This window comes from Culex quinquefasciatus, chromosome 2 (assembly GCF_015732765.1).
Source record: "Culex quinquefasciatus strain JHB chromosome 2, VPISU_Cqui_1.0_pri_paternal, whole genome shotgun sequence".
Lineage (NCBI taxonomy): Eukaryota > Metazoa > Arthropoda > Insecta > Diptera > Culicidae > Culex > Culex quinquefasciatus.
In genome coordinates this window covers 83,516,714-83,537,185 of record NC_051862.1, presented here as the reverse complement: position 1 = coordinate 83,537,185, position 20,472 = coordinate 83,516,714, and the positions used below count along the sequence as shown (strand labels likewise).

General features: G+C 42.2%; 1 protein-coding gene across 1 annotated transcript in view; it reads left to right on the top strand.

Annotated features, from left to right (window-relative positions):
* The window catches only part of LOC6033410 (synaptojanin-1), a 56,620-nt gene that overhangs the window by 19,810 nt on the left and 16,338 nt on the right, over window positions 1-20,472 (top strand). Inside the window, exons 3-6 of the mRNA XM_038257796.1 lie at window positions 2,875-4,296; window positions 4,350-4,532; window positions 11,642-11,753; window positions 11,815-13,366. Coding sequence (XP_038113724.1) covers window positions 2,875-4,296; window positions 4,350-4,532; window positions 11,642-11,753; window positions 11,815-13,366 — 3,269 coding nt within the window. The remainder of the gene's footprint in view (window positions 1-2,874; window positions 4,297-4,349; window positions 4,533-11,641; window positions 11,754-11,814; window positions 13,367-20,472) is intronic.

The following is a 20,472-nucleotide window of genomic DNA, read 5'->3' as shown; positions in this document are numbered from 1 at the left end:
ACCGCAAAGATGATTCGTTGAATTGGATTGAGTATGAACACTAATGTTCAAACAACAATACAATTCTGAATCTACAGGGGAGGAAGAAACGTGGGGATCCCCCGCTCACGTTCCTGTTTGTTTAGGTAGTTAAACGTTGGGAGCCACCATGCTAAGAAGTTTTGGTGCTCCAGGACCCTCTGGGATGGGACATTGTATTTCCCATTGTATTGTATTTGTCCCCTGAAACATATATAAAAAATCTCGAAAATAAAAAAAAATTGGGAAATAGAGTTTTTGTGAAAAACTGTTGATAACAAAATTGGCAGTTATTTTTTTCCATGTATCTAGGACTATGTACTCAGCAATACCTACAACTTTGCCGCAGACACCAAATTGTTCTGAAAGTTCATTCAAAAGTAACAGATTTTCAAATATTTACGTAGCATTTTATGCCAAAATTATATGGAGACATGTATCGGTGAACCAATGACACAAAATAGCTTCTTTGTTCATAGGGAAGGCCCCCACAAAGTTTGAGCTAAATAAAAAAAAAGCAAACCCCATTTCCGGTTTTGGTAGAGAATAGCTCATTTAGTTCTAAATATAATTTCTTAAGATATACAAACTTTTATTCTAAGTAATTAGAGAACTTCATATTCAATCCAAATTCTTTGCTAAATTGATTAAAGATGATTTTTTCATCAACAAATAACTTTATTTTAATTTTTATTTTGAAAGGTGTACACACTTTTTTTTACCGTCTTTTGCATGTTTTTAGAGTATCTGTTGTGATTTTTTTAAAACAAATCTTGAGTTTTTTTATTTCAATAGGTCCTATAAACATATAAAACACAATAGCTTATAGGACCGTTTCAAAAATCTCTAGAAATTATCTTTTCATGTGCTTTTGTGGCAAAATGTTCGACATAAGTTTCTGAACAAAAACTGTTAGGGGAGATGGGGGTAAGACGGCCACCCTCAGGGAGAAGGCTCATAAAATTAATACAACATATTATTTTGATCTCAAATTAAGTACATATTTATCTACAAGTATTCCATTTTATAAATGGCCTAAAGTAGTTGGTCTTAAAAACAATTTTCAAAACTTTTCAGCAATTTTAAAATTATAATTGAAATTGTATATATATTAAATACGCGGGGTAAGACGGTCAGTATTATAAATTAACTTAATAACCTTGCTATATCCACCCAAATACCTACATGATTGGTTGAACAGACTTCTCTGAACATCATAACTATTTTGGTTGAAAAAAATCAAGTTTCAAATATGAAGAAAAATGCTGTTCACCTATTTTTTTTATTTAGCCTTAGTGAATTTCATATCATAACAAAACATACACAATTTGATGCAAATTAACTACAGTCGACTCTCTGGCTGTCGATCTTCTCGATATCAATAATTCTCCATCTATCGATGAATTCTTCAGTCCCTTCAATCTGCATACTTCAATTATCTTCATTCCTCGATATTTTCCCTTGCATGAAGGATCTCTTCCTCGACGGTCCCTTCGATTCTGTTTGCTTTAAAAATCTCTTCCGGTTGTCAATAATTTTATTTTCTCATGGCTTGCATAGACATTTTTCTTGGTGAAACGAAGCTTTGAAGGGTGTTTGACATAAGTTTGTTTTTGTTTGATGGACGTTGCCATGATTCTCTCCCATAGCTGGGTATCAAGAAATAAATATTTTCAATCGAGGCTTTATTTTGCATCGTTCTGTAAACTGATGATTCTCTTCCTCGACGGTCCCTTGGATATTGACAACCAGAGTGTCGACTGTAGTTTTTGTATCTCGATTAGAATAAGTCAATAAAAATTATGTAAACAATATTTAATTAGCGATTTTTATGAAAAGTTTGAAAGGATTTCATACTACGATACTACTCAATGAATGCTTTGTTACAGTGAGGAATATTCCGAACCGATATCTAACAGCATTTGAAAATGCTTTTCTTTATCTACAAATATGTCTTATTAGTAAAAAAAAACCTTCAAAAATGTGTGTGGTCTTGCCCCCATATAACTTATTTTATATAACATTTTGTTGCAAATAACTTATCTCATTTTTTAAACTTTTTCGAGGGACATAATCTTGGGAAAACTTCAATTTAACATGAAAAAATATTTAAAGAAAGGAATACATATTGTTATCTAACAATAATGCCTAAGTTGTAATGCATGAAAATTACATCCAGTTTCAAGTTGAAAAAATATTTGTTTATTTTGAGCTATTTGTGAACTATTTCAAACCATATGTTTGGCCAAGATGACTCCATATACATTATTTAGCATGAGAAACAGTATGGCTAAACATTTTAGTAATATTCATTAGTATACTTAGTAAAACAGTGGGGTGGCCGTCTTACCCCCAGCTCCCCTACAATGTTTTTGTCAAACTTTCAATTTTTCGCATGTTCAATCACGAAATGTGTAACTCGAATTTACCATTTTTGATCACTAGTTCGATAAATGTCCCACCATCGGAACATCCACCAGGGCTGGGGCCAACCACACTGTCCCAAATAATTTCGGTGTTCCGGTTCCACCGTGAACCGGCGAGATATCGGTGAGCCGTTGACAACGAATCAAAATTAGAGTCCTTGTGATAAAGTTCTTTTTGAAATTCTGTAACTTAAAATCGCACTTGGCTGAGTTCGTTTGCGCACTTCACCATACTGATTTTTGGTGTATTCGTAGTCGAACTGAAAAAATGACGCTCCACTTTTTTAAGGGTATAGGGGAAATTCTCCACGGTATCCTAAAAAATTCGCTCATAGTTTGGCTGATTTATCACGTTTCTTAATTTTGATTAAATGAAATTACTTATAACCTAATTGTCTTCAAACCTCCCTCTCTCTCCCTCCTCCCACAGCGGCCCAGGAAACCGAAATCGTCCGCAAGCAGTACACCAAAGTCCTGGACGCGTATGGCTGCCTCGGCGTGCTCCAGCTCAACGCCGGCGACAGTTCCCTGCTCTACCTGGTGATGGTCACCGGCTGCTTCTCCGTGGGAAAAATCCTCGACAACGAGATCTTCCGCATCACCCAGACGCAGTTCGTGTCGTTGCAGTACCAACCCACGAACGAGGACCGTATTTCCGAGATTCGAAAGGTGCTGAACTCCGGGACGTTCTACTTTTCGTTCAGCAATCAGCCAGGAGGCAATGGCGGCGGAGCTAGTTTTGACATTACGCTGTCGGCGCAGCGACGGAAGAGGACGATGGATACGGACAATCGATTCTTCTGGAACCGGATGTTGTTCATCCACATGTTGCGGTTCGGGGTGGAGTATAATTTCTGGCTGCTGAAGGCGATGTGCGGTTCGGTGGAGATCCGGACGGTTTACGCCGGGAGCAAGCAGGCTCGGGCGGCGATCATATCGAGGTTGAGCTGTGAACGGGCCGGGACGAGGTTCAATGTGCGGGGAACGAACGACGAGGGTTGTGTGGCCAACTTTGTCGAGACGGAGCAGTGTATCTATCTGGACGGGGAAGTTTCGTCGTACATTCAAACGAGGGGAAGTGTCCCGCTGTTTTGGGAGCAACCGGGCGTGCAGGTCGGATCGCACAAGGTAAAGTTGTCGCGAGGATTTGAAGCGTCCAGGTCGGCGTTCGATCGGCACATGACCACCATGAAGGCCCGGTATGGGAAGCAAGCGATTGTGAACCTGCTGGGGACGAGCCTGATTGGCAGCAAGGAAGGTGAGGCAAGCCTGAGCAACGAATTCCAACGCCACCACAAAGAGTCCAACCACGTGGACGTGCCGCACATCGTGTTCGATTACCATCAGGAGTGCCGCGGCGGCAACACCGGAGCGCTGTCCAAGCTGAAGGCCAAAATCGACGCCATGTGCTCGGACTTTGGCCTGTTTCACGCGATGGGCGATAGCGTGTTCCGCGAGCAAAAGGGCGCCATCCGGACCAACTGCTTGGACTGCCTCGACCGGACCAACTGCGTCCAGACGTACATCGGGCTGGAGATCCTGAACGAGCAAATCTCGCAAATGTCCGCCCTCTCCGACAAGAAGCAACAAATCAGCTCCCGCTTCGAGGAAATCTTCCGCCAGATGTGGATCAACAACGGCAACGAGGTGAGCAAGATCTACGCCGGAACCGGTGCCATCCAGGGCGGCTCCAAGCTCATGGACGGAGCCCGCTCGGCCGCCCGAACCATCCAGAACAACCTGCTGGACAGCTCCAAGCAGGAAGCCATCGACGTCCTTCTCGTGGGTTCAACGCTCAGTTCGGAACTCGCCGACCGGGCCCGCATCCTGCTCCCCTCTAACATGCTACACGGTGAGTCCCTTCTCAACAAGTCAGCAAAAACAATCTAATCAATCTTCTTCCAGCGCCGACGCCGGTCCTGCGCGAGATGTGCCGCCGCTACGAGGAGTTTGTGCTGCCGTCGGAGATCCGGGTCGCGTGCGGAACGTACAACGTTAACGGTGGGAAGCACTTTCGCAGCGTGGCGTACAAGGACGTGTCGCTGGCGGACTGGCTGCTCGACTGTCACCGGTTGGCGCGATCGCGATGTGAGTATTGATTGTGAGAGGTCTCGGGAGGTTAAAAGAGTATTAAAAGTGCTCAAACAAAACATAAACTATAAAACGCATTTTTTGATTTTTTTTTTTTTTTTGTTTGAAAGTTAATTTTGTGCAATATTGATTGACTCTCCAAAAAAAAATACTTCGAGGGTTTTTTTCTTCAATTTTTAAAATTTGTAGGAAGATGGTTACTTTCAGTTTTTTTTCTAATTTTAAGGTTATTAACTTTGTTTTTGTAATTTAGTTGATTTGTAATTATCAGATTTAAAATATTTAGAGTTTCTGTATTTTGATTTTTTGTTTTTATTTGGATTTTTTTATTCTTAGATTTTTTAAACTTGTTCATCTAAATTTTTGAGTTTTGAATTTTGAAATTTTAGAATCTTTTTAATTGCAGAATTTTAGCATTATAGATTTTGTGTATATTTTTTTCTATTTCAAAACTAAAATTGCTGTATTTTTTATTTTGGATATGATTTTGTTTAATTTCAATTTTTTTTTAATTGGTCCAATAAACCAAATTTCCAGTTTTTGCTTTTTGGTGTTTTTGAAACCGCCTTGAGCCAGGGGCATTAAAAAGCACCCAAAAAGCAAAAACTGAAAATTTGGTTTATTTAACCTTTTCAAAAAAAAAACTCCAGAATTAAAGATTTTTTTTTATTGCTGTAAATTTTTTTTTGCAATTCCGTCGTAATACTACTCACTTTTCCTGTCATTCTTGAACGACGAAATAGCCTACTTTTCTGTACCAAAAATAACAGAATCGAATAGCAACACTTTTCCAAATAAATGCTGAAAAGTTCTACTTTTCAGCACTCAAATGGGTGCTGAAAAGTTGATCTTTTCAGCACTTGTTTCGAAAATTAACACTTTTCAACATTTTTTTGATTTAAACGATTTATTGACAAAATACATGAAAATTTGACTTAAAATTTCACTCAGTGTGTGTTTTTGGGAATTGCAAAAAATGTTGTATGGAACTCGTTGCAAAAAGAGAATTTTTTCAGCACTCTTCGTATTTATCCAACTCGGTGAACCTCGTTGGATAAATGTACGACTCGTGCTGAAAAAATTCTCTTTTTGCAACTTGTTGCATAAACTACTATTAAATTAATTTTCTATTTTTGAGTTTGAGAGATCTCTGAATTTATAAGTTTTAGATTTTTGAAATATTATTTTTTTGAATTTATTATTTTAAAATTGTTTGATTTTTGAATTTTACAATATTAGGAACGTTTTTTTTTATTTTTGCACTTTTTTTGCATTTTTTTTAGTTTTTGAAAGCCAAAAATTTATAATATTTGAAATTTTGTACTTTTGTATATAAAAATTTTAGTTTATTGTCATCTTTTTTGATTTTATAAAATTTCAAAAAAAAAATCCTTTAAGCCACCACCGGAGACGGAAAATCGTCCACCCGCCCAAGTTTCATTTCTATCACCAAAACATGAAATTGACTCGATAGATTGCTTTCAAACTGTTTCAATTCCTAAAGTAATATATCTTGAACAAACTGAAAAGTTTTCAATGTTATCTGTTGAACCCTTTTGTTACATTGAAAGTTTGAAATTATAATTTTGCTAGATTGATTCGCGAATGTATGGGGAAATATGAAATCGTTGCCTTTGCTAAGCTATTTCTCCGATACGGCTGAAAGAATACTAGTTTTTATTGCTACAATTCCTTTTTGAGTAATTTACGTTTCCAAAATGCCTATATGTGTTGAAGAAAATCTTTCGCATTTAGGAGATTTGTTAGTTCAAAATTTTGAATCGATTTTTTCAGCGGCCGCCATTGCAGAACCACTGGTTGATCAAGATTTTCACCTTCGCCAGCGGACGGCGTCGTTTGCCTGCTGTCGTTACTATGGCCACGCGAAGTTTGTTTGGCGCCCGCGAACAGGGTGCGCGCGGATTCAAGCATGAACTGTGACTCGATCATGGTAACCACGTGGATGAAGTGATGGGTGAAGAATCATGATCATTCAACTTTCATATATTTGTGTGACTTTGTATTCAACAGAAAATTTAGTTTTTTTTATTTCGACTTTTGATTTTTTTCAAGTTATACAAATACATACCTAGTTTTCATTTTTTTTTAACGAAAACACGTAGATTTAGTACGGAAAAGATAATCATCATGCTTTTTAGGGAAATGTTCACTCTTAGATCCATATTTTTCGTTGAAAGCACTGATAATTATCAGTCAAATGCAACCTGGAGCATTCAAGTTTTGCTGTGTTATGGCTATTTTGAGTATCTCGATTTGTGTGTGTGTGGTCCAATCCAATACCCGCTGGCCGGCAGCGAAATTATGGGAAAGTATAGTTAGTATCAGACTTGATTATGCTGATACAGCTTATCTCAGTCCCGGGTATTAGATGGTGTTAGCCCTCGCGCTGCTTCCAGTGACCCATTTCAGAATGACAGAGCTCCTTGCGGTCCAATTCCGAGGTCACTGGGCATTGTCTGGCCCCGCCTAAAGATATAGCAAGAACCAGACGAGTCCTCGACATATCTTTAAACTTCCAATCCCATAAGGCAAAACAGGGATCGGTGCGTATTTAGTAGATAGCAAGCAAACATATCTCATTTTCCGAAATGTCCGGTATGGACTGATCTCACAAAATTCTCGAAGCTCTGTTCTCTGTTGTTTTCCTTTTGTGTGTAATGATGTCCAGGTCCAGATCAGAAAAGGTTTTCCATCTAGCATCGTTTCTCCGCCCAGATGTAATGCCCGATTGCGATTTTTTACCGTACGCGACGCAAATTAATAATATGCCATCATATAACAAAACACAAACGACGATGACGATGAATTTTACGCGAAACGATCGAAAGGTGTTCTCTGTCACTACACAGCAATAAATCCGATGGTAAAATCGCATGCAATAGCGTGCACATCACCTTCGTCAAAATAAACACTTAATATTACACACTGCATGTACAATTTTTGCAACACAAAAAAAGTTGCAACCGACGGAATTCAAACCCGGCACCAACAGTAAGGACTGGCGCTTTAGCCCACTCGGCCATCAGACCGATGATAAAACATTAGGATAAACGCATATATGAGCTTGATATTTCGGTCAGGTAGGTTTCCCATACTGATGGGCTACTTAGTTCAGGGTGTAAAATCATTTCAAAACAAAAGAAATAAAATGAATCTAGTAAAACATTCGCAATTTATATTACCGTTGGCAAAATTCTATCTCTACTGTGCCACCATGGCTATTTTGAGTATCTCGATTTCAATCGAAATTAGCGATAATACAAACATCCTGAATATTCTTGAACATGCTTTATAGATTCTTTATTTGAAGATGCGTCAATTATGGCCATTTTCGGAACCACGCAGGAGCTCCCCCAGTGAAACTGTGAAAATTACTGTTTGCATTGTTTGACCAAATCACGTCATGTGACGGCTCATTTTTCCTGGAATCGGTTCTGGGAATTTTTATGGAAATGCATCTTAGTACATTTTAACGGATTTTTATGCTTCTGGTTACATTTGACCAGTAGTTCGTTTTATTTTCAAGGAAAAATATGGATCAATGGAAATTCGCATCACGTACAAAAATAAATTACTTGTTGACATGGTTCCGGAAAACCACACTCAAAAAAATGAGTTCGCGTAAACGTGAACAGAGTTCATGCCAACGGGAAGCAGGACGAAAACTGTTCAACTTTTATAGTGCATTGCACCATGAAAGTGAACAGTTTTCTTCCTGGTTCCCGTTGACATGAACTCTGTTCACGTTTACGCGAACTCATTTTTTTGAGTGCAAGCATTTATCCGGTGACCTTGGTCCAGTCCATTTTGAATAACTTTTATAATTATCCTTTCAGAAATTCAAAAATACAAAAATACAAAAATACTAAAACACAAAAATACAAAAATATAAAAATACAAAAATACAAAAATACAAAAATACAACAATTGTTTTTGTTTTTGTTTTTGTTTTTTTTTTAATATTTTAATAGAATTTCTTTTTTTTTGTTTAAGAATTTCTAATAATTTTATTAGTTTTAGAAATTTAAGATAAGAATTTAAATATTTTGCCATTTTGGAAGCTTAGATTTTTATATTTTTAGAAGCAAAACAGAACATTTTTCTGTATTCAAGATTTTGAAATTTTTCGAACAATTTTTTTAATATGAGAAAAAAAATTAAAAATTTTCCTCTATGTTTTTAGAATGCTGGTTTTCTTATAGTTTTGATTGTTAAATTTTCTATGTCTTATTTTTTTTTAATTTCAAGAGTACTAGAATTTTTGAAGCTGTGCATTTTTAATTTTAAGGGGCATTTATATATTACGTAACCCAGTTGGGGGTGGAAGGCCGTGTTACGCTCCAAACATTATTTTTTCTAATTTGTATGTTACGAGGGGGGAGGGGTCCAAAAATAAAATATTTTGCGTTACGTATTACAAGAACGCTCCCTTAGAGGGTCTTACCCAATCAAACCGTTTTCCGCATGACGGGTTCATTCCGCTTCGAATCCGCTTCGAAAATTGTTTCGAAATTTTCTAAACGGAATCTCCGGTTGGACACCGTTTAGATTCCGTTTGAGCAATTTTGGCACATTAGCGACACCTGCTGGTGTACGGCCGAACCTTCGTGACATTTCGCTGCATTTCGCCGAAGCGGTTTTGTTGTCATTTTTTGCGTAAAACAGCCAACACTTTTTCAGTCAAACGTCAAACAAGAACAAACACGTGCGATTTGGTTTCGAAGATTTTTTCTACTGTGGCCAATTTCCGGCCAATGGAATCGGTATGTCCTCGGGATTTGTGTTTTTCTGGAGATGCACATTCGGTGCTCTCGCCAATTGCCAAGGGAGACAGCACCGGACGATTGTGTCGGAAAATAATCGAGTTCCGGTTTCCGTTGGTCAGGTAAGTTTTTTGTTGCTTTTTTATCATCGAAACTAACTTTGAAATTATTTTAATATAGGTGGACAATCGCGAGGTGTTCCTCGATTTCACCGTTGACAAACGGCCAAGCTCGATGCGACCGCTGAGGGTTGTGGGTACTGGAACCAGCCAGGCAGTAAGACCAGAACCTGCGGAACGACTTTGGTCATCAACGCCTACTTAGTTCAGCTGCGCAGTGTGCGAGCATAAGGTTGGACCTGTCATGCGTACTGAGGGCACGATGCTGGCGTTCTAGCTGGTGGGACAGGTGGTTATTCCATGTGGGATGTCGTCAACAGCAAATTCTAACGAGGGTCGTTCTTTGTGTGTCTCCTTTGCAGAAAAGTTCGCCGCTTCAACAACAACACCCGGAGTGACGCCGTCATGTCTAAATCGCCGAACCTGATGGACGGCAAACTGCCGGTGCTCGTACTAAACGCGCTCGCCGGTTCCGGTGCCAGCAGTGACGCAACTTAATACTTAAGTAATCCGATCGCTGTTCGGCGAGCCTTAGATTTGTTACAAGAAGTTTCGCTGTCCATCACTGGCCTTTTTAGTGCGGCATCGAGTTTACGACGGGCGCAGCTTCAAATGACCTCAACCATCCACCGGCCAATCTGGAATCGGCTACCCGGATTACGTGGACGCCCAGCAGCAAGAAGCAGCACCGGTTGACCGCGGATATGGCACGACGATTGTTACCAGCATCACACTAAAGCCTTTGTAATTTTGCGAAAATAAAGATCATTTAAAAGGGGGACTTGGGGCAGGGATTGGTTTTTTTTAATGAAAAATTAATAAACATAATCTCAATGTTTAAAAATTTCCTATCTGTTTTTTTCTGGTTGAATTTCAATTCAACCTAAACAAAAAAGAAACCCACTGCATAAAAACAAGAAGAAGAAGCAGCTGTCAAAACTGACCCGTCCATTCCGCTTCAATTCCGTTTGAATTCCGCTTGAACCGATTTGCGGCGAAAACTCAAACGGAACCGGTTGTTGCGTTTGAAACGGAATGCGGTTTAGAATCTAAAACGAACACTGTTTAGAATTCGAATCGAACTTTTTTCGCTCAAGCGGAATTCTAAACGGAATTCAAACGGAACGCTTTGAGTGGGTAAATTTAGAATATTAGAATGATAGATTTTTTTTATAATTTTGTATATTTAGAATTTTTTTTTTATTTTTTTTTTTATTTTTGATTGTTTGGATTCTAGAATTTTAAAGAAATCTATAGTTTTTTTTGTAATTTAGTATTGCAGATTCCAGCTTTGGAAGTTGTTAAATTTTTGTTAAATTCTTGAAATTTAGAAATTTCAGAAATTATGATATTTTTAACTGTATTCAGATTTTTTAAATATTTAAATTTTTTATTGCAAAATCTTATTTTTTTTAATTCGAGTTTTAGTTCTTTTTTAAATTCTGAAAGCCTTGAATGTTTCATTTTTTATATTTGTGTAAACAAATTGAAATATCATTTTTGGTTTTCTTAAGTTTCAAATTTTTAAATTTCCCGGATCAAAATACGCCGACCTCATGACCGAAATAATCCGAAGCTGATTTGACTTTCCTGCCACTTAAGGAGTGAGTTCCGGTGAATCCGGGGTCTTGATTCATTCTGTAATTTTGGAGATATATTGTTTTGAACAATTTTTAGCTTTTGAGGACGTTTGTCAAAATATGGCCTACGTTTAGTCTCAATAAATGTTTTCAAAACTTTATCAAAATTTATTGAAAAAATCTGGCAATTTTTGCAGATCATAAATTATTTTTTGGCAAAAGACTTGGATTATTAAGGGTTAAGTGCGCAAATTGTAACGGCAACCGCACAGCGAATTTCAGTGGCGACAACGTATTTTGATAAACAGCAAAATTCCAAACTAAAACAGTGCCCTTGTCTGAATTTTTGCTTTTGCCTGCACAAAGTAGAATAATTCCTGGCTCTCGGTGAGCTGATGACAAAGTACGTCTAGACAGTAGACAAGACACCCCAGCTAGGGAGACTAGACAGAGACGGATGAAAACAGCTGGCAACTTTGTTTCGAAACTGGTAACGCTTTCAAATTTTGCTAGGCTTGGGTGCAAATGCTGATTCCGATTCCGGGTTCTGGAAAGTACCCGACTCCGACTCCACATCCCTGTTTGAAACCTTAAATCTAACGTTTTTTTTTTTTTGCTTACAGCTCTAGTTGACGTTAGCCACCCGGAGGACACCAACGAGCCACCGATCGACATCTTCGCCGTTGGCTTCCAAGAAATTGTAGATCTTAACGCGTCGAACATCGTAGCTGCCAGGTAGGGCGTAGGGTTGACCTTTCCAATAAACGACGTACTCTAACAAACTTTCATTCCCCAGTTCCGACAACGCCAAAGCATGGGCCGAAGAGCTGCAGAAGGTCATCAGCCGGGACGAAGAGTACGTTCTGCTAACCTACCAGCAGCTGGTCGGTGTCTGTCTGTACATCTACATCCGACCGCGGCACGCCGCGTACATCCGGGACGTGGCCATCGATTGTGTCAAGACGGGTCTGGGCGGCGCTACTGGGAACAAGGGTGCGGCGGCGATCCGGTTCGTGATCAACGGGACGTCGATCTGTTTTGTGTGCGCTCACTTTGCCGCTGGACAGTCCCAGGTGGTGGAACGGAACGCGGATTACGCGGAGATTACGAGGAAGATTGCTTTCCCGATGGGAAGATCGCTCAAGTCGCACGATTACATTTTCTGGTGCGGGGACTTCAACTACCGAATCGACATGGACAAGGAAGAGTTGAAGGAGTCGTTAAAGCAGGGGGACATTGAGTCGGTGCTGCAGTACGACCAGCTGAGGATCCAGCAGAACACTGGCAGTGTGTTTAACGACTTCTTCGAGGGGGAAATTTCATTCCCGCCGACGTACAAGTACGACTTGTTCAGCGATGATTACGACACAAGCGAAAAAGCTCGAGCGCCGGCTTGGACTGATCGAGTGTTGTGGCGACGGCGCAAGCAAAGTCCGGACGCGGACAAGCAACCCAACTGGAACCCGGGCCGGCTCGTGCACTACGGCCGGGCGGAGCTCAAGCAGAGTGACCATCGGCCGGTGATTGCCATCATCGACGTTGAAATCTGTAAAATTGACCAACAACGAAGGACGCAGGTGTTTGGCGACGTGATCCGAGACCTCGGACCGCCGGACGGAACGATCCTCATCCAAGCGGCGAATCCTTCTGCCGAGTCCGGTGATGAGGACGAAGGTAGCATCTACGACGAGAACCTGATGAGCGCACTCATCCAGGAGCTCACCCAAATCGGTGAAGTCACGCTGGTTCGCTTCGTCGGCGACACCATGTGGGTTACCTTCCGCGACGGACAATCCGCTCTCACCGCCGCCCAAAAGCAGTCCGTTCAAGTGTGTGGCGTAAATCTTACTATTAAACTTAAAACCGAAAACTGGATCCAAACAGTAGAGAAGGAAATCCTCCTTTGCACCCCAAACACGGTCAGCTTCTGCGATAGCCAAGTCGGTGATTACAACAGCCTCGGTATTCCGGAGGTCCCATCCCGACCGAAAAGTCCCCCCGCTCTCAACCAACCTCCGCTGCGACCCGCTCCGCCCGGCAGACCTCCACTCCCCAAATCCCCGCAAGCATCACCCAAACATCAACCAATGCAGCACCATCATCCAAAGGCCGGCGTCATCAGCTTGGGCGCCGAAGTGTTGATGGCCTCCAAGTTGCACCAGAAGCCGGCCGTTCCGCTGCAGCCGCTTGTGCCGCCCCAGTCGGCGTCCAAAACGACGCCCCCCATCGAGGAGTACGCCAGTTCTAGTCCCATCCTGGGCTCGCCCGCTCACGGATCTTCGGGCGTGTCTTCTCCCCAGCAGCAGCAGGATACGGGTGCGATCTACGAGGAGATTAATGATGATATTGTGAGTATGATTGAGAATCTATCAAGGTGGTCAGATTTTAATTTTTTGAACTTGATTTCTAGAGTTTTGTTTGAAAAGATCTTAGCTTAGCCTATCTTATCTTGGAACGATAAGGAAAATAAATGCGTCAGAAATGTGCCGAATGACAGCATCACCATCCAATTGCCCTTTTGGTCGACTCCTCGCGATCAACGGGGGAAATAGGGGAGGGATGTGATGATTGGATACCCTATACAAGGTTGTTACGGACGGCGCGGATCTCGCGCTTTGCGCGGATTTACTGGCTAATTTTGCTCAGGCGCGAAAAATAATATTAGGAATAAGGGTTGAGTGCAACAACTTTGATTTCTAAGAGATTGTTACTGAAACAAAATTGAACTCTCTTTAAAATGTTTGTTTATTTGTTCTTAATAAGAAACGCCGAAATAATCTTCTAAAAGAGATTTTTTCATAATCTAGGCATTGTTGAGGGTTTTTTTGATAAATTTATGACTCAACTAATTTTTATTTAATTTCTTTTGAGTTTGTTCACTGTATTAATTTTTTAATGGATACATTCAATTTTCAATCTTGGAATCATATTTTTCCCGAAGATATAAACATTAGGATGTAATAAAAAGCATTATTGGGGCATGTTCCGATGGGCGTACTGTTACGGAAAAACGCAAAACAACTTTGTCCCGCTCATAAGGCTACGTGTTAGTATTCCGCGAAAAAGTGAAATTTGCTACAGTTTGCTGGAATGAACTACAAAATGTTATTGCTTTTTCTGAAAGTTCTCATGATTTTGAACCAAACTGCATCATTACCTCAAAATTGATGAAATTACATATGGGACGGACTCTATTTGATCGGCAGTGTACTCATATCTCAAATATGAGCTTGATTGGACGTAACAGAAGTTGGCTCTCTACCTATTAATTTTAGATGGGATATAATCCATAGAAAAACTTTTTTTTAATTTAAACATTCTTAGGGAAAAACATAAAAAGATCAAAACATTACAAATTTACTGTTAACATTCAATTTAGAGCAACACATGTCTCATGGTGAGAAACATTGGAATGTTATAAACATTAAGGGTGCACAGCAACCAAGGAAGTTGTTGTCTTCTTATTGCAAAATTGTCAAACTTACGGACCCAATCCTGCAAGAATTTGTTTGTGAAAATAGTCAAACTTTGTTGTAAATAACTACAAAGCCAGTAATTTAGGGGATGAATAAAAAATTATATCGATAGTTCCCGTAGTATTGAAGATACTAAAATGTCTGTAACAGAAATCTGGGTGCAAAACTATAGTTTATGTGTGTTTATGTGTTGAGATTTTTTCAATATTTCAGTTTTGATCATAGAAATATTATGTTAGTGAATTTTCGTAAAGTCCACGAATCACATGCAACTTTGAATTTAATATTTCAAAATCTGTGATGGCTCCTGTGTGTTTGAGAGTGTTTATTTTTAATGCATGTCTACATCCGCGTAACTGGAATTTGGACGATGGGGCAGCTCGCACGCTTTGCAGGATTGTTCGTGTTTCGAGCGTCATTTTTTCAGTGATAGGTATTTTTTGTGCTTTAGTTGAGATTACATTAATTGTTTTTTTTTTTTATTTTAAAAGCCCTTCCTATATCACCGTTGATCAGAAGGTACGGCGTCGGGTAAATTGTGCAATTATTTTTCAAATAATGTGTTAAATTTTCAAGGTGAAAAACTCATTTCTATAGAATCGTTTATCGAAAGACACGCTGACATTTAGAATAGACCATTAGCGCGCGATTTTGATTTTTTTGATTCGATTGTGAGCAGCGGGACCTCGCGGCACTATGGGGTTTCAGGCGGCCATAAATCGAAAAACCGACATACTCTAATTATTTTTTTGGTATTTTTTTTCGAAAATAAACATTCTAACTAAGAAAAATCCGGAGTTTGAAAGTTGTAGGATCAAAATTCACTGAATTGCAGACCTTCAAAGGCGAAAATGGTAAGAAAAAACATGTTTTTTGACAAAAAAATGATTATTTTTCATAGTTGTACTGTGTAGCTGTTTATGTATTTTTTCCTGCATCATTATATATATTCAGAAAGGTAATTGATTCAACTTTTCAATAACATTTTTCAAAACACACTTTTACACGCTAAAAAAAAAAAATAAAAATCAAAAAAGATGGATTATTATTCAAAATTTAGTTTTTTTCAACTTTGTAAATGGAGTACTTTTTTTGTGTGCATTTGTGCGATCTGAAAATTTTGCAGCCTAAAATTTGAACCATGTCCTAACTTGTCTCTAAATTTCAAAGTGCACTTATGTGCACTTTTTGAGTTATGCCATTTTGAATATTTGATTCATGCAGGAAAATTAATGATTTCGCGTATACGCTTGGTTAAAAGCATATTATTTTACCTGCAGAGGAAGAAATAATGTACCTACTATGCATGTTTTGAAATTGATTTGATATTCATGACTTTGTTGGTACTTAGGTACGTTTATTAAAATTAGAAATTCATTCAAAGAGAGGTGGATTTTAACTCAAGAAGAAGGGGAGAGAGATTGAACGTAAATCAGAAACTTTAACATAGCATAAACCGCCATTCCGTGCATCAAATAGACAGAGCAAGAATATTAAAATTCACCACTTTAATGCATGTGGCCTCAAATATATGAAAAAATCGAAAATTAAACTTTTTTTTGGAAAAATATCAAAATTCATTTGTTTTCATTATACTAAGTACAAACAACACAAAAAAGTCACAAAAAAGCAAAAAAATATTTTTGGCCGCTCGCTTATATGGAAATACCCTGTTCGGGCGGAATCGAATGTTCGGAGAATACACATGGACTGTATAGACGGCGAACTTCTGGGTGCGGTTCACTTCGGGCGGACAATGAGGCAAATCACTTTGGATCGGAATCGAGAGTAAGCGGCAGCAAAATATAAAACTATTTCACCTTTATTTCTCTAGAAAATTTCTCTTTTTGCGGTCGCGGTACGGTCGCGTCGGTTGCTCAAGCTCGAATCATGGCGTCCAACTCCCTCCAGGTTGTCAGCACGCTTCCGTTATGAACCCACACTCTTGCACTCAGCACCGAGGGGTTCGACGCTGGTACACGCTGAAGAACTTCCGTACGGAACATCCTCCCCCGGGCAGTTGAGATCGTCCTTTCCTCGCTGATCAGGTTGGCCTTGGTTTTCCTCGATGGGTAGAATTGACAGTTTCGTGATCGATCGGGTGTACGTACTGCCCTCGCTGAACACCTCTACGACGCGGACCAGGTTATCCGAACCCGGATGGACAGCGGTTATACGACCAAGCTTCCAGTGCAGCGGTGGTCGATTTTTGTCCTGCAGCAAAACAATCATTCCCGGTCGGACGTTGGTGGTGGTGATCCGATTCTTCTTCCTTGGTTGCAAGCTGCTCAGGTAGTCGCGGGACCAAGCCCTCCAAAATTGCTCCCGGAGCAACTGAAGGTGTTGCCAGCGACTCAATCGGCCGATTTTGAGGTCCTGATAGGATGGTTCGGGCACTGCAATCATCGGGCGGCCGATTAGGAAATGAGCCGGAGTAATCACTTCTGGATCAGCCGGGTCTCCAGAAATGGCAAAAAGTGGTCGTGAATTTAGAATGGCTTCGATTTCGCAGAGTATTGTGGTCATCTCTTCGAAGTTAAGAGTATTGTTTCCAATCACTCGTTTCAGGTGCGTTTTCGTACACTTGACGGCCGCCTCCCACAGGCCACCGAACTCGGGCGAGTCTGGCGGGATGAAGTGCCACTGGATCTCCTTCACTTGACAGAAACGCACAATCCTGTCGATTTCGGCTTGATTACAGAACATTTCATACAGTCGGTGAAGCTCGTTATCGGCGCCGTGGAAATTTGTCGCGTTGTCGGAGTGCATTTCTGAAACCAGTCCCCTGCGGCTCACGAATCGTTGAAGTGCTGCGAGAAAAGCATCGGTCGTAAGATCGGACACCAGCTCCAAATGAATGGCCTTCGTTGCCATGCAAACGAAGACCGCGATGTACGCCTTCACCACCTTCGGCCGGTAGGTTCCCTGCTTCACCAGAATTGGGCCGGCGTAATCTACTCCAGTGATGCTGAAGACAGGTGACGGCGTAACTCGTTGTTTTGGCAAATCACCCATCAGTTGCGAAATTCCAGACGGGTTTGTACGGAAGCACTTCACACAGGATCCAGTTACTTGTCGTATGGTCGAACGGGCCCGGATCAACCAAAATCGCTGTCTGATTGCAGACAGTAGCCCAGCAGGTCCAACGTGGAGAAGTTCGTCGTGCATGTCCCGAATCAGATTGTGCGTGACCGGATGGGAATTCGGGAGGATTAGCTGGTGCTTCGCTTCGTCGGAAAGTTTAGCATGCTTCAGTCGTCCGCCAACCCTCAGCAAGCCATCGTCGTTGAGGACCGGGTTCAGTTCTCCAATCCGCTTGCATGGCGTGTTCGTTCTCACTCGTTGAATTTCGTCTCCAAGTTCGACGTGCTGAATCACTCGCACCACGACGTTAGTTGAACGTCGTAGCTCTCGTACGGTGAGATGTCGCTTGTAGTTGCGTTCTGCCTTCGGTTTCCGAGCGTTGTCGAAGAATCGCATTATCCATGCGACTGTTTGCTGAAGACGCCGGTACGAGCTGCTCTTGCTGAAAATCTCTAGCGGCTCTTGGATGAGGGCCGCCATCACCACCACGTTGGCCTTCAGCTCGGGCAGGTCTTCGTCGGGGATTTCGTCGGGTAGATCCTGAGCGACGCCCGCTGTGTTGATGTACTCTCCGCCGGTCCAGAATGGTTCGCAAACCATGAGCTCTCCGGGAAGCATCCCACGAGATGAGATGTCTGCTGGGTTGTGGTGTGTCCGGACGTACCTCCACTCGAAGTTTCTGGATAGGGCTAGAATTTGAGCGACGCGATTGCCTACAAACGTTTCGAGCTGGTACGGGTGCTTCTTCAACCATGCCAAAACGATTTCGCTGTCGGAGTACAAGACTACCTTGCGAAGGGGTACGGTAAGAGCGTCCAGAATTTTGCAGATCAATCGTACGAGCAACAAGGCAGCGCACAACTCCTTGCGTGGAATCGTGACGGAGTGGAGAGGGGCAACTTTGGTCTTGGTCGCTAGTAGGCGAGATCTGACGGTTCCGTCTTTCATCACGCTTTGAATGTAGGCATTCGCCCCGTACGCCACGTTTGACGCATCTCCAAATCCGTGTAGTTCGTAGTAGACTGCGCCGTCGTGCGTCACGCGGCGAGGAATTTTGATCTGCAACAGTTTGGGCAGCTCGCGTTTCAGCTCGTTCCACCTTGCTTGTGTGTTGTCGCTTATCGGTGTGTTCCAATCTAGTTTGCATTGCCACAAGCCTTGAACCAGCAACTTTCCCAGCAGAATCGAAGGTGAGAACAGCCCGAGCGGATCGAAGTGCTTGGCCACCTCGGAGTAGATGATTCGCTTTGTAGCGGGCGGATCGCGTTCAGTTGCTGCCTTCGAGCAATCAGCAATCAACAGTTGGTCGGCGCTCGGATCCCACAGCAGGCCGAGAACTTTAATAACTTCGTTGACGTGTCGATCGGCGAGTGGTTTCAGCGGTTCTCTTTCTTCTTCCGGGATGTGCGCTAGGACCTCTGGCGAGTTGGAGCACCATTTGTGGATCGGGAATCCACCTCGAGCCAGCATCTCCTTCAGTTGATTTAGGGCTCCGATGGCGTCGTTGAGTGTTGGTGCACCTGACAACACGTCGTCCACGTAGCAGTCGGACCTTGTTATTTTTGCAGCTACTGGAAAGTTCTCCGCTTCTTCGTTGGCGAGCTGGACCAAACTTCGGGTAGCCTGGAAAGGAGCCGAAGCTGTGCCGTAGGTTACGGTCAGCAGCTCAAGAATCTTCAACGGCTCGTTCGGCTGCTCTCTCCAGTAAATCCGCTGCTTGTGTGTGTCGTCTGGGTGGATTCGAATCTGCCGGTACATTTTCTGAATGTCCGCCGTGAAAACGTACCGATGTTGGCGAAAGCGGAGCATAATCGAGAAGATGTCACTTTGTACCACCGGGCCAATCAGCAGCGTATCGTTGAGTGACAGATTTGTCGGTGCCGACTTCGCGCTGGCGTCGAAGACAACTCGACACTTCGTGGACGAGCTGCCTGGGCGAAGTACCGCGTGATGCGGCAAATAGTATGGCTTCAAATTCGGGTTATCGTCAGCCAAATTTACTTCCCGGCAGTGGCCGAGCTGGAGATACTCGCGCACAAAATCCACGTACTGCACCTTCAGGGAAGGGTTACGTTGCAGCCGGTTTTCTAGCATAAAGAAGCGTCGCAATGCTAGATTCCGGCAGCTGTCCACGTCGTCGGCGTTCTCCCTAAGCGGCAATCGAACCACAAACCGCCCAGTACGGTCTCTTGAGTAGGTGGATGTAAAGTGGTTTTCACAGCGTTGCTCTTCAGAGGACATTGTGGCGGCTTGAGGAACTTCTTCAAGCTCCCAGAACTTGCGGATCGCTTCTTCCACCGACTCAAGTGATGCCACATGGGAGTATTGAACAGCTTCGTTATGTCTTGCAGGCCGGTAGGCACCTGTGACCAGCCATCCTAGGTGCGAGTTTCGTAGTTCAGGCAAATCGTCGTCGAGTGTGATGTGTCCTGGTTTCATCAGCGCAAAGAACAACTCGGCGCCAATCAGCATGTCCACCTTGTTAGTCTTGAAGAATTGCGGGTCGGCAAGGTGGATGCCGTCGGGAAGCACCCATCCGGAGATGTCGATGTCGGTCGTCGGGATGGTGCCAGTGACTCTGGGGGTCACCAAGCATTCGAGAGTAGCACAAAACTCGCTGCATCGGGACTTGAACTGGACCTCCACTTTGTCTCTGGCCAGACTCTTCACATTGTTGATTCCAGAGATGGGAACGTTAGCACGTTTCCTTTCCAAGCCAAGGGTGTTGGCCATGGCTTCAGTTATGAAGTTTGCTTGGGAACCACTGTCCAAGAGGGCTCGGCACTGGTAAGCTTGATTGTCGCGATCGGTGACCAGAACCACCGCTGTAAGCAGCAGAACTGTTTTGGGGGCAGATGCGCTCAGGGAGCAGGTTGTCGTGACGTTGGTTCCAG